The sequence below is a fragment of the Taudactylus pleione genome, unplaced genomic scaffold (assembly GCF_031769625.1).
Source record: "Taudactylus pleione unplaced genomic scaffold, aTauple2 ptg000608l, whole genome shotgun sequence".
NCBI lineage: Eukaryota > Metazoa > Chordata > Amphibia > Anura > Myobatrachidae > Taudactylus > Taudactylus pleione.
Genome location: NW_028285010.1, coordinates 3,376,755 through 3,392,384, shown reverse-complemented (window position 1 = coordinate 3,392,384; position 15,630 = coordinate 3,376,755). Strand labels below are relative to the sequence as shown.

Here is a 15,630-nt window from a genome sequence, read left to right as displayed (position 1 = left end):
GGGAACTCTCTTTACAGAGCCCCTCCCCTAGGAACTCTCTTTACAGAGCCCCTCCCTTGGGAACTCTCCTTACAGAGCCCCTCCCCTGGGAACTCTCCTTACAGAGCCCCTCCCTTGGGAACTCTCTTTACAGAGCCCCTCCCCTAGGAACTCTCTTTACAGAGCCCCTCCCCTGGAAACTCTCCTTACAGAGCCCCTCCCCTGGGAACTCTCCTTACAGAGCCCCTCCCCTGGGAACTCTCCTTACAGAGCCCCTCCCTTGGGAACTCTCTTTACAGAGCCCCTCCCCTAGGAACTCTCTTTACAGAGCCCCTCCCCTGGGAACTCTCCTTGCAGAAGGCCAGAGTAAGGAGCACCATTGCACACATCCAGTCACTCACCAAATGACCCAATTGCTGAATATGTTTTATTTTAGGTTACCACATTCTGCACAAAACTAACGGATTTTTTGTATTCTATAAAATTTTGTTCTCTACCCAAAATAATAAAAAAATGTGACATTGCATTTTAGCTTTATGTGGAAATGGCATCCAAGGAAATTTGTTAGTAGCCCCTATAGCTTCCTAAACAATGTCCTTACTGAATAATTTTTAGAATTGTTTTGAATGACAATAACAATTGTGTCCATGTTTTTCCTGATGATGAAACAAAACTTTTTTTTTCTTCTTCCTGTCAACACTTAAGAATCACAATATTGTGGAGTTTATATAGCGGGAGTTTGGGAACCTTCCTACGACCCTGACCTCTGCAGATACGTTATTAGCACTACAATAATAGCTTACATCTAGCCAGTTCCTCCAGTTCTTTTTTGGAACAAACATGTTTCCATTTTATGAAGAATGTTTTTTTATATTTTTGTTTTGTTTTGTTTTTTGGTTTTTTTTGCAACTAAGATTTATTGTGGACAGTGCAAGAAAAATCCCACTTCCCATTTATCTTCCGGTGCCCACATTTCTCTCCTACGGAGCTTCATGGCAGTGATGCAGTACAGGATATTTTTCTAGACCACTATCTTTTTATCTTATTGGAAGTGCAATAAAACTAGTTGTAGTGTTCTTGACCTTCTCTGCCAGGAGTAACTTGTCACATTTTCCGCAATTGTTTTTTCCGTGGTACTAGTGATTGGGATGTAATGAGTGCAGCACGCTGTCCATCTTGTCTCCTGCTCTGTGTAAATGTAAACAGTTGTACTTTTATGTAAGAATTTGTAAGAAATTAAAGGCAAATTACACATTAAAAGCCCCAAAGCAGACATTTCCCCATGTACAACAATAATTATAATACCCATTATCTATTCAGCCCATAATTAGAGGCCACGTCCCCTAAACCCACTGTAGTCGTGCCCTTTTTTTACACTCATCTGAATAGATGTCTCCTTTTAAATTTTAAAATGTGTTTTTTATTTTATTTTTTTCCAATTTAAAATTCACTTTTGATATTGGTTTAAAAAATAAAATGGGTTGGTGAAGCTGGTAATCTGACCGTTCCCCAATGTATAAAATGAGCCCCGCTCCTGCACTGGTTGGCCTTGCTCATGCTTGCTATTGCCCCTCCCACTGGATGAATGAAGAGTTAATTAGGGAGGGGCTTTAAGAATCCCAAACAGAACCAACCCAGACAGAATCCATTGAATGCCAATAAATAATATTATTACCAGTTATTTATATAGCGCACACATATTCCGCAGCGCATTACAGAGAGAGTATTTGGCCATTCACATCAGTCCCTGCCCCGGTGAAACTTAAACTCTATATTCCCTACCACATGCTCACACACATACACACTAGGGTTAAGTTTTATTGTGAGACAATTAACCTATCAGTGTGTTTTTGGAATGTGGGAGGAAACCGGAGTACCCGGAGGAAACCCACACAAGTACAGGGAGAATATACAAACTCCACACAGTTAGGTCATAGTGGGAATCAAAACCACGACCTCAGTGCTGTGAGGCAGTAATGCTAACCACTACACCGTCTGTGCTGCCCAATACTTTGTATTTCAGTACAGGTCACCATATTTATATATAAATGTTTTGGGAGGAGCTAAATTAGCAGTTTATCCAATTAGTTTTTAAACTTTATTAAAATGTCTTTACGTTGAAAAACTGTGTTCCAGATTAATACAACTCACCATTTGTTTATATATATATATATATATTTTTTTTTTTTTTGGTTCTTTGACAACAGAATTATTGTAGCTTTTCGTTGAATAATTCAAAATACGTAATATGTTTGACAATTTCTAATGAAGTTTTATTAATGGTGATTTTGTTGTAAAATATATTCTCAAGAGTTCAAGTCTCACTTTCTACCAGTAAACTCAAATATTTAAGCTGTTCCTGGACATAAAGCATGCGTTTAAAGTGCAATAAAAATTTCAACAGTTATAAAATAAGAGAAATTAAATTTTTAGTTTTAGCCATTTTTCTTACATTTAAATTTTTTAGAACAATTAAACAAAATTGTAGTAACCCATTAAATATTGATATCTGTAACGTTTCCAGAAAAAAAAAAATATGCATTTTTTTTTCTGGAAAGTTAGTGGAAATGTAGCCGATCCTTATAGAATTAACGCTTGTACACCATGATATTTTTAAGAAAAACATTATTGCAGTTGTTAAAATAAAATGGAGTAAAATTTTGAAATCAAACAAAAGTATTTATTTTTCTATTAAATAGTAGCAAACAATAGTTTAAAATACCACTAAAGCTACAGTAAGAGGGGAGGGTTAGGGTACTTAACAGCCCCAGACGGGATCCTGACAGTTCGGGCTTCCAGCTTCGGTATTTAGTCCGCCGGCAATACATCTGGCGGCATTACATACCGATTCCGAAACAATTAGGTAGTTCTAGCATTGTTCACTTTGTAAGAGAGGGTGTTACATTTCTCTCAGTCCTTTTAATTAATTAAACAGTGTTTACATTGTAATTGTTATTGTGCTTACTTTTTATACAGTACCTGATAATTGTGATGTCAATGTACTCTCCTAATAGTACATACTGTACATGTGTTCTTACTAATGAGACGTGGCCTCCTGGTGGTGTCATTCTGTATTAAACATATTATATGAAATGTCAAAAAACGTCCTCAAAATATGTTTTTATAGTGATTATTGTAAGATGCGTATTTTTTGGTTGAAGGCCCTTTAAAAGTGATACGTATGGTGGCTGATTACTAATGTATATATTACGAGGCGGCCGGGTGCTCTGATCCATCTGATGGGGTCACAGAAACGTGACTGTGTTTCTCCATACGTTACTCCTCTAGCACTCACTGCAAGGTATAGAAGGCAATAAGCACAGCGAGCGCAGAAGGCGAGCGTAGGACAGCGCTATGTCATTGTAGGCCTGCTATTAGAAGGCACTGACTGCTCTTGTCCCTTGTTCTCATTGCTGTTCTGTTCTTTATGAATATCGTTAGCTGAATATAAATGTGGTGATAACATGGTATTGCCCACGGGAACGTATATAGTTTAAATAATAAAAATATCTTCCAAGGTATATAGTGTTATAGCTTTATTACAATTAAGGAAGAGGGGTGGGTGGGGGGCGCCTTCTGCTGTTTTCATCTCCCAAGACTCTACTTATATTTGGCCCACATTTACATTTTTATATCTATAGTCTTACAGGACCCTAAATCACTGCTGTATTACTGTAACTTTTATCTGGCTATAATATGAATCAACATCTTATCCTTTGTGATTACAGTCTATCAACATTTCTGCAACAGCACTAAACTCTATTTTATAACAAATCTATCTTTCTAGAAGCGGATGGCTTTGAAATATTAATTTTTTTTGTCATTTATTTTAGTGCTTAAATAAACATTATTTATAAGACCACTTACATGTAGATGTTACTTAATGAGGAATATGCATCATTGATTCGACTAGCAGGAGAGGTCATTTACATCCGGGCCGTTAACAAGCCGTAATCAGCTGAGCACAAGTCACTTTGTTTAAAATGATCTGTTCAACGACAATAATTGTTTTGTTCCAATCATTGTCATAACTTCCTAATTGTTCTGAAGGTCATCCAGAAATAGAACCGGTTTAAACCCAAGAACACTTCACTGTCATGTCATAATAAAAAGATTAATTTCTAAGTCTTCATATCTATATTTAGCAGGCTATATACCCCCGCCACACACGCACGCTGTGAAGGGCAGATTTAGAATACACATAAATATCAGGTATGGGTCAGCCTTCCATCTCTATATGGAATCATGTACAAAACTCTAAAATAGAACAGTCACATATTTACAAGTAGTATATTTTTTTTTAAAAATGCCCAATAATAAAGCCGTTATTAAACTAAAAACATTTCCTTCAGCCTAAAAAGTAATATGTAAATACATTATTTAATTTTCAAAAAGACCCAGGCTGTATGTCTTTTACATTTTAAAATAATTAACTAAATTGAACATATATTCCTCAGCTTTCACACACACACACACACACACACACACACACACACACACACACACACACACACACACACACACACACACACACACACACACACACACACACACACACACACACACACACACACTCATATTAGAAAGCAAAACATACTCAATATGACATAAATACTTACATACAATATTGTAAAGCTTTGGACAGCTTAAAGAAAAAGGTAATAACACTACACATGTCAAAGGTCTGTGTATACGTCACTGCTGTTAACATTGTAAAATAATAATGTAGCTTTTGTTTTAATCTCTTGAAATAATTGAGCAGTATATAAAGTGTGATTGGCTGCGTATCCAGTATCTGTCAGTCTCTGAGAAGGCTCCATGCGATCGTCTGATATTGCAGCCGGTTTTTCCTATGAAACGTGTTGTATGTGTATATTTTATTTATCTGTTTCTCAAGTAAATGTGAATCCCCCATTACACCCTATTGGATTTTTGAGCATATTAGTTCCCTTATGTCTGGGTGCCAGTCCTTGTTTATCTCTTATTAAACTCCCCCCTACTCCTGCCTAGCAGAAAGATCCTACCACTGCCCCCTGCACTGTTGCAGTAGAGGTTTGGTGCCCACAGGCATTTGTCTATTTTATCCTTTCCCAGATTTCTGCCTTACTACCTTAATTGTGAGAAAGATAGCGGCATATTAAGCATGGGTACAAGGTGTGCACAGGAGGAGCTCTATGCTTCCCAACCATTGTGCATCGCACGGGCTCACAAGCCAGGAGTGGCTCTGTGCTTCCCAACCATTGTGCATCGCACGGGCTCACAAGCCAGGAGTGGCTCTGTGCTTCCCAACCATTGTGCATCGCACAGGCTCACAAGCCAGGAGTGGTTCTATGCTTCCCAACCATTGTGCATCGCACGGGCTCACAAGCCAGGAGTGGCTCTGTGCTTCGCAACCATTGTGCACCGCACAGGCTCACAAGCCATGAGGAGCTCTGTGCTTCCCAACCATTGTGCATCGCACGGGCTCACAAGCCAGGAGTGGCTCTGTGCTTCCCAACCATTGTGCATCGCACAGGCTCACAAGCCAGGAGTGGTTCTATGCTTCCCAACCATTGTGCATCGCACGGGCTCACAAGCCAGGAGGAGCTCTATGCTTCCCAACCATTGTGCACCGCACGGGCTCACAACCAGGAGTGGCTCTATGCTTCCCAACCATTGTGCATCGCACGGGCTCACAAGCCAGGAGGAGCTCTATGCTTCCCAACCATTGTGCACCGCACGGGCTCACAACCAGGAGTGGCTCTATGCTTCCCAACCATTGTGCATCGCACGGGCTCACAAGCCAGGAGTGGCTCTATGCTTCCCAACCATTGTGTACTGCACGGGCTCACAAGCCTGGAGGAGCTCTATGCTTCCCAACCATTGTGCACCGCACAGACTCCCAAGCCAGGAGTGGCTCTGTGCTTCCCAACCATTGTGCACCGCACGGGCTCACAAGCCAGGAGTGGCTCTATGCTTCCCAACCATTGTGCATCGTACGGGCTCACAAGCCAGGAGTGGTTCTATGCTTCCCAACCATTGTGCATCGCATGGGCTCACAAGCCAGGAGTGGCTCTATGCTTCCCAACCATTGTGCATCGCACGGGCTCACAAGCCAGGAGGAGCTCTATGCTTCCCAACCATTGTGCACCGCACGGGCTCACAACCAGGAGTGGTTCTATGCTTCCCAACCATTGTGCATCGCACGGGCTCACAAGCCAGGAGGAGCTCTGTGCTTCCCAACCATTGTGCACCGCACGGGCTCACAACCAGGAGTGGCTCTATGCTTCCCAACCATTGTGCATCGCACGGGCTCACAAGCCAGGAGGAGCTCTATGCTTCCCAACCATTGTGCACCGCACGGGCTCACAACCAGGAGTGGCTCTATGCTTCCCAACCATTGTGCATCGCACGGGCTCACAAGCCAGGAGTGGCTCTATGCTTCCCAACCATTGTGTACTGCACGGGCTCACAAGCCTGGAGGAGCTCTATGCTTCCCAACCATTGTGCACCGCACAGACTCCCAAGCCAGGAGTGGCTCTGTGCTTCCCAACCATTGTGCACCGCACGGGCTCACAAGCCAGGAGTGGCTCTATGCTTCCCAACCATTGTGCATCGCACGGGCTCACAAGCCAGGAGTGGTTCTATGCTTCCCAACCATTGTGCATCGCATGGGCTCACAAGCCAGGAGTGGCTCTATGCTTCCCAACCATTGTGCATTGCACGGGCTCACAAGCCAGGAGGAGCTCTATGCTTCCCAACCATTGTGCACCGCACGGGCTCACAACCAGGAGTGGTTCTATGCTTCCCAACCATTGTGCATCGCACGGGCTCACAAGCCAGGAGGAGCTCTGTGCTTCCCAACCATTGTGCACCGCACGGGCTCACAACCAGGAGTGGCTCTATGCTTCCCAACCATTGTGCATCGCACGGGCTCACAAGCCAGGAGGAGCTCTATGCTTCCCAACCATTGTGCACCGCACGGGCTCACAACCAGGAGTGGCTCTATGCTTCCCAACCATTGTGCATCGCACGGGCTCACAAGCCAGGAGTGGCTCTATGCTTCCCAACCATTGTGTACTGCACGGGCTCACAAGCCTGGATGAGCTCTATGCTTCCCAACCATTGTGCACCGCACAGACTGCCAAGCCAGGAGTGGCTCTGTGCTTCCCAACCATTGTGCACCGCACAGGCTCACAAGCCAGGAGTGGTTCTATGCTTCCCAACCATTGTGCATCGCATGGGCTCACAAGCCAGGAGTGGCTCTATGCTTCCCAACCATTGTGCATCGCACGGGCTCACAAGCCAGGAGTGGTTCTATGCTTCCCAACCACTGTGCATCGCACGGGCTCACAAGCCAGGAGTGGCTCTATGCTTCCCAACCATTGTGCACCGCACGGGCTCTCAAGCCAGGAGTGGCTCTATGCTTCCCAACCATTGTGCAACGCACGGGCTCACAAGCCAGGAGTGGCTCTATGCTTCCCAACCATTGTGCACCGCACGGGCTCACAAGCAAGGTGTGGCTCTGTGCTTCCCAACCATTGTGCACCGCATGGGCTCACAAGCCAGGAGTGGTTCTATGCTTCCAAACCATTGTGTACTGCACGGACTAACAAGCTAGCAGTGGCTCTATGCTTCCCAACCATTGTGCACCGCACGGGCTCACAAGCCAGGAGTGGCTCTATGCTTCCCAACCATTGTGCACCGCACGGGCTCACAACCAGGAGTGGCTCTATGCTTCCCAACCATTGTGCATCGCACGGGCTCACAAGCCAGGAGTGGCTCTATGCTTCCCAACCATTGTGCACTGCACGGGCTCACAAGCCAGGAGGAGCTCTATGCTTCCCAACCATTGTGCACCGCACGGGCTCACAACCAGGAGTGGCTCTATGCTTCCCAACCATTGTGCACTGCACAGGCTCACAAGCCAGGAGGAGCTCTGTGCTTCCCAACCATTGTGTACCACACAGGCTCACAAGCCAGGATGAGCTCTATGCTTCCCAACCATTGTGCACTACACAAGGGCTCACAAGCCAGAGAGAGCTCTGTTCCTACCACCCAGTGTGCCTTTCACAGGGGCCCACAAGCCAGAGGGACCTCTGTTCCTCCCATCCGGTGTCTACTGCACCTGGGCCCACAAGTCAGAGAGAGCTCTGTTCCTACCACCCAGTTTGCACTGCAGAGGGGCCCACAAGCCAGAGGGAGCTCTGTTCCTCCCATCCGGTGTGCACTGCACATGGGCCCACAAGCCAGGGGGAGCTCTATTGTTCCCACCCGGTGTACACTGCACATGGGCTCACAAGCCAGGAGTGGCTCTGTGCTTCCCATCCATTGTACATCGCACGGACTCACAAGCCAGGAGTGGCTCTATGCTTCCCAACCATTGTGCAACGCACGGGCTCACAAGCCAGGAGTGGCTCTATGCTTCCCAACCATTGTGCACCGCACGGGCTCACAAGCAAGGAGTGGCTCTGTGCTTCCCAACCATTGTGCACCGCATGGGCTCACAAGCCAGGAGGAGGTCTGTGCTTCCCAACCATTGTGTACTGCACAGGCTCACAAGCCAGGAGTGGCTCTATGCTTCCCAACCATTGTGCACCGCACGGGCTCACAAGCCAGGAGTGGCTCTATGCTTCCCAACCATTGTGCACTGCACGGGCTCACAAGCCAGGAGGAGCTCTATGCTTCCCAACCATTGTGTACCACACAGGCTCACAAGCCAGGATGAGCTCTATGCTTCCCAACCACTGTGCACTACACAAGGGCTCACAAGCCAGAGAAAGCTCTGTTCCTACCACCCAGTGTGCCTTTCACAGGGGCCCACAAGCCAGAGGGACCTCTGTTCCTCCCATCCGGTGTCTGCTGCACCTGGGCCCACAAGTCAGAGAGAGCTCTGTTCCTACCACCCAGTTTGCACTGCAGAGGGGCCCACAAGCCAGAGGGAGCTCTGTTCCTCCCATCCGGTGTGCACTGCACATGGGCCCACAAGCCAGGGGGAGCTCTATTGTTCCCACCCGGTGTGCACTGCACATGGGCCCACAAGCCAGAGGGTGCTCTGTTCCTCCCATCCAGTGTGCACTGCACATGGGCCCGCAAGGCAGGGGGAGCTCTGTTCTCCCATCCAGTATGCACTGCACACAGGCCCGCAAACTATGGGGAGCTCAGTGTCGTCTTTCCTGCACCCACCCTCCTATGCCAGAACTTAAGCTACAGACTTCAGATAGGGGACTTAAAAGGCTTTTCAGCCTTCAGTGATGCACCCCCCCCCTTATCCTACGTGCTTCTTCCCCTACCTCGAGGGTCCAGTGGGTGCTAGTGGACCTTGCACATGAGCCCACTACCTTCCTAAAATACCCAGGCAGAAAGTCATTCTAAACTCAGTGCCCAAACATGGGACTGGCGCAAACACTCTGTTGGCATGGGAACAGCTTTGTCCTGAATATTCTGAATAGTATTATATATACTCCGTACCAACAAAAGGACCTCTGCCACTATCATAGAGATCCTTAGGTAATAGTGATGAAGGGACTGAAAATTCAACAACTAATAATGAGGCGAGCTTGTGCAGCCATTGCCAGCTCCACAGCTGCCATCTTTGTCAATATTAACAGGGCGCTTATGATGTGGATGACACGCTGTCTACAGATATGGTAATTGACTATCTGCCATTTTTGAAGGTCTAGTTGACCTTTTGTAGTGACAACAGGCGTTCGGAATCTGCTGACAGGGCGCTTATCTCCCACATAAATCATTTCATCTCTTTCCTGTGCCCAACGCACCTGTAATTAATCCTTCTCCTTTAAATTCTGTTTGGTAAAGGTTGAGCGTTCTCATTGACACAAACTTACTTTAGATAGATTTGAAATTATTCATCGACTATATTCAGGAACCGTGACATATGTGCGTCTCCGCGGACGTGACGAAGGCCAGTAGAAATACGGCCACCAAGACACAAAATCGCATCCGTAGCAGAATAAAGTAGACACTTTTGAAATTAATAACATGTAAAGTATATTATAGTTTATTTAAAGTATATTATAGTATATTATAGTGGTTTAAAAAGGCAAACATCTTATATAGATGCGGACCTTTTCCTTTCCTACTGGGAATTATTTGGGTGCCCCTATTATTTAACATGTATTATTTAAATGACATTGAGGAGAGAATTGTGAGTAATGTTTCAATTTGTGTAGATGATAGTACATTAGGTGTCAGGGTGAATATAGGGGAGGATGTAAATTGATTATAGAAGCACTTGTACAGACCCGGCAAATTGAGCCACTACGGTGCCGATGACTTTCCCTGTAGATAAATGGTCTGGAAGTCACTTGGGTAGGGAAGTTCTTAAGCAGAATATCACCTAAATTGGATTGAAATAAATAGCTGTTCTGAGGACAGGGACCTTGGCATCTCAAAGATAATACACTGAAAAAATATAATCAACAGAGATCAAGTAAACCTGGCCTGCTGATTATTCCTAAACGCCAAACAGAAATATTTATTTCCTGTCTCTGCTTTGATGGGATTCTGTGCCGACCTGACCTACAATTATGTCACATACACATGGGCGTAACCACCATAGGTGCGAGGGGTGCAGCTCAGGCTTGCCTACCCTCCCGATTTATCCGGGAGCCTCCCGAATATCGAATGCCGCTCCCGGCCACTCGGAAAGGCAGGCAAGCCTCCCGGCTGCCGCCTGCTGCCCCCCGACTACTAATAGAAACCCCCGCTGAATCGTGTCCTCGTGGCCCTGCCGCCTTCTTTACAATGCCGGTATTGTCGTCATTGTGAAGAGGGGGCAGAGCCACGATGATGCGGTCGTACGGCCTTGCCCCCGGCCCAGCCCCCAATGCGGCATAATTACCCAGCCACGCCCCCCACTGTGCGCAGACATTCAGCTCCCTCCCGGAAGGAGGGAGCTGAATGTCGGCAAGTATGGTGCAGCTGCGATGGGGCCCATCTTCCTTGTCACAGTTACATGTGTTATATAGATTTATCACCATTGGTGGTACATAGGGGCTCTTGCGGCTATTTGCTATGGAGCCTTCAAATACGTAGTTCCGCCCCTGCACATACATTGTCAGTTTTATAATTTCACAGTGAATCACCGGCAGGATTGTGCGTTGTAACGTATGGCTGAGCTGGAAGACCGTATGAGACGTTACTGATAACAGGGGTACTGGCACCATCCATTAATCTGCATGTGAACGTAAGCGCTTATCACTATCTGCGCAGAAATGCACCAGCCCTATACCTGGTCCAGGAGATGTCTGCATAAACACTTATGTGCACACCCCCGACACACCTCTAGGGCACTTATCCTACGTGTGAATGACCCGCTGCTGCCCAGTTATATCCGTTCAACCGCAAATGGAGATAGACGCCAACAGTTGCTCATAGCTGCGCGCGCTTGGCCATTGTGCACGTGCAGTTCAAAAAATCTGAAGATCTGTCCGCACAGGAGTCGTGTACAGCTATGAATCGGCCCTAAAGTGACTATATTTGGCAAAATGGCCGTTTTTGTCCTCTTATGTACGTCTGAGCCGAGCAGAAAGCGTGATAAAAAAGCAGCTGGGATTGAGTAGATTTTTCTTTGGTCAGACATAAAATAAAAGTCAGCTGATCCCCACGGTCTATGTGGCAGCCATCTTCCGAGTGCAGTGATCGTGAATCGGTAATTCTGTTGTGTAGCTCCAGTAGAAAACATTGTACTGAGCATTGAAATCACAGGAGATAGGGAGCGTACTCCCTACAGTAGCCACTTGTCATTTTCAAATCAATTTACATTATTTTACCTGAAGTCCTCAGTGCTTCTCAGTTCAGGCATGGCAATGCAAAACTAGTCCGTACCCTAAAGACTAATATACTGTAAATCTATCCCTCTGCCCAAAACCAAATATAGACCAAAAACAAAACTGAAAGCTCTAAACTGTAGCCTGATCCTAGTAAAACCAGACTGTAAATATGTTGCTAAAAACTTGAAGTGAGTGTCAGATGTGGTAAAGTGGGTATCAAAAACAGAATTTGCATATACACTATACCTGTTAAATATATATGTGTCTGCGTGTGTTGTTGTCATTAAAGTTTTATTCTCCTGAATACAGTAAAATCAAGTTGACAGTTATTTCTAATTCTTTTTAAAGATTCAGAAGAGATGGCGAGGTTACTATGTCCGGAAATATGTTCACAATTACTATACACTGAAGAAGTATTTGGAGGGTGTGACCATCAAGAATAACTTAGTAAGGTAAGAGTATATATCCCAACATGTACTACGGGAAGGGGAGCCATAGACAGACCCTCGGGGAGCATAAGCAGGTGCAGTATTGCTTGGCATCTCCCACTATGAATAGTGTGGCAAGATCAGGGTAAGGGTGCCATCTCCTGAGGTAAGTGGTTACACTTGTCTTGCAGCAGCCAGGTAGTAGCACACTGGTCCAGGGCCTTGTTACAAGTATTTGCTGCTAGTTTTATTAGCAGCACAAGAACATAAAAGTAAATCTTGGCCTAGTCCAGCAGTAACTAAACAAAATGATTCCCTTTTTATTAGAGTGGAGGGACCTAATGTCCCTCTCACAAAACAGAAGTCATTAGCACAGCACTTACATTCAGTAATCACAGTGTCTCTCAATACGTCGCTGACCTGTTACCCAGGCAGTGAGAGACTGATTACAGAGACTGACACTCCCTTTATCAGCCTCTCACAGGTGGTCGGTCTGGCAGTCAAGGCTGCTGATCAGCTTCTGTCTACCAGACGGAAGCTAAAAACTTGGGGCAGATATATCTCCCCTTGACTTCCTCTCCAGAATATTTTCACAATAGATACTTGGTTAGAGGAATAATTAAAAATACAAATAATGAAAAAAATATTTCAATACACAGTTTCATAAAAATCAGGCATTAAAATAAAGCATAAAAGAATGCATGATTAAAAAATGAATGAATCATTCACCACTGCCTAAGAAAGCGGCCGGGTGCTGTGAAACGCGTTGCAGTTTTAACTGAGAATTACATTTTTATTTTATGCTTTATTATTAGGCCTGATTTTTAACTTGTGATACTGTGTTTTTACATTATTTTTAAATTATTTGTATTTTTAATTATTCCTGTAACCACAATAGTGAATTTTGTTATTTTAAAATGTATTTATCCATGATAATAGTGAGCTGCATTATGATGTCATTTATCTAACTAAAAAAACATTTGATTATTGTTTATCTATTTTTGTGTTGGGTTATTCCTTTATTTGCCAATTGCAGCCCATATTTCATGCTTGGATAAGAGGATGTTTGACCTCTTATATCTGAAATGCTGACACTACCTGTAACATTCCTATATTGCCCGGCTCCCATTTATGGAGAGTTAAGGTGCGTATCCACTTAGCGATTAAACAGGCTGACTGAGCGATAACGACATCGTTATCGCTCAATCGTTTGTTAATCGCTCGCACATCAGCCATGTAAATGTCGAAAACGACCAGCGATGCGCGCTTCCGCTGGTCGTTTTTGACATCTATCATCGCCCGAACATGCTGGTCAATCTGACGACGCCGTCAGGTTGCCCATGTTAGGGGATGATTGATGAGCTTACAATGAATGAGTGAACGCTCAGTGTAGGCACATCACAGGCTGTGAAACGACTGCACGATTACAATGTGGTAATGGTGCACTCCTCTCTATGTCTATTAGTGGATACGCACCTTAAGGGGCTAGTTTTGCATAGCGGAAGTGTCACAATGAAGTTTTAATCTGTAAAGTTCCCTTCTCAGTGTAGGAGAGTCTCCTGTTTCCAAATCTATTCCCTTTGGGGTAAGTTGGAAAGTACTGTAGTTATCCTTAGGGCGCAGAGACTGGGCACCCATTGGCGCTGCCCCATATTCATTTTTACATAGCAATTTGTAGCAACACAAGCGCTCGCACAGACTCCTTCTTGCGATTTGCAGGAATCAGAATCTATGAATTAGGCAGATATAAGGAATCATATATTAAATAAATTAACAATTTTTATCACCCCGTGTACATTGTGGTGCAATTCTGAAAACGTTTGCACAAATCGAGCCAATTAGTGAAAGCCAACATGTGATTGGTTGCTCTGGTTCCCAGAGAGGAAGCGTGGCTCTCGGTGCAGACGTCTCCCCTCCCCCCAGTCTGCACCCATATCCATGGTAAGGATCAGGGGGGTATAACCACTCTGCTGTTCTGTGCCCGAGCTACCCCTCAGCGCCCTCTGCGCATCAGTTTATACTCAGTCTCCCGGCGTTATTATAACTTCTGTATGCTTACTTAGCAGATTTATGAACAAAGTATAATATTTGCAACCTGAAAGCTGCTTCAATTTGGTGCAATTTCATTAAACTCAAACATATTATTGGCTGTCAGATAGGCCTTGTTATGCTGTCCATCCTCATTTAACTATCCCATAAGATCTCTTAATGAAGCTAAACCCCAAGTTCACGGCAATAATTCTGCGGCGAGAGTTTGTGCGATGTAACAATTCATCACTTGTCAGGAAGGCACTTTTGGTTTATACATTTAATAAGGGCATCCCCTTGCTTGCTTAATTAGAAGTGAACAGTTTGCATATTTACTAAATGCAGAGTGTCATTGGCACCACGGCCTATTGCCTGCATGAATTATTTCTCTATCTGCAATAAACAGCTGGGTAATTATTACTGCTGTAATCAGATAAATTCCTTCTGTAAGGCTTTCTTACATGGTAATGCTTTGAACTCATCCGATGCTGAGGAAAATTTATGAACTCCGGTATCGCGCGCACTTTCTCGCTGAGTAGCGTCCCCGTTATTTGCTCTCAAGGACAAGAAGCAGTAAACAGTGTAAATATAGACACCCACGAGAGCTCGCAGAGAATATATAGCTGCGTTTATTTATAGTGAATTAGTGTCCGGGATGATTTTGTTTTTTGGTTTAATCTCCAATAGTGAATAATGCAAACAAAACAATTATATTTAGTTTCAAAATATATCCATACGCAGGGCCTGGGTTATACATAGTGATAAATGGTTACTTAGCAAATTGTAGCGTTTGTCACGTTACATAGCTGAATGTCATTTTAGCACCCCATACAATCAGGCGCCCCATGCTGGTGTACAGTCAGATCATAGCGCTCGCTGGTACTACAGCTTTCCCTTTGTCACATAATAAATTAGAAATCCAATTATTATAAAGTGAAGGCTTTCAGGGCTTAAGGTTTAATATGATGGAAATCCAGCGTGAAGCAGAACGTGTAGAGTGAGACTGAGACATCTGGGGATATTAGTCTGTGCGTCATTAGCCCAAACCACACTTCGGGGTGCTCATGTCATGCTGATTTCACCCCTCATCTGTCCGGGTACCCCTCTTTCACAGCTGGGAATTGGGACTGCTGTTAGGTACCGGTATCAGATCCACCAGCAACAATGTCCTTATACACATGAGCAGATCAGTTGGTGGAAGGTATGTACTCTTCAGGGCCGATAGGTATGTACTCTTCAGGGCCGATAGGTATGTACTCTTCAGGGCCGATAGGTATGTACTCTTCAGGGCCGATAGGTATGTACTCTTCAGGGCCGATAGGTATGTACTCTTCAGGGCCGGTAGGTATGTACTCTTCAGGGCCGATAGGTATGTACTCTTCAGGGCCGATAGGTATGTACTCTTCAGGGCCGGTAGGTAT

At 44.9% G+C, this 15,630-nt stretch overlaps 1 protein-coding gene across 1 annotated transcript in view; it reads left to right on the top strand.

The window, feature by feature from the left end:
* Positions 1 to 15,630, top strand: part of SPATA17 (spermatogenesis associated 17) — a 308,936-nt gene that overhangs the window by 73,878 nt on the left and 219,428 nt on the right. The window contains exon 5 of the mRNA XM_088454023.1: positions 12,102 to 12,205. Within this exon, the coding sequence (XP_088310149.1) occupies positions 12,102 to 12,205 (104 nt within the window). The remainder of the gene's footprint in view (positions 1 to 12,101; positions 12,206 to 15,630) is intronic.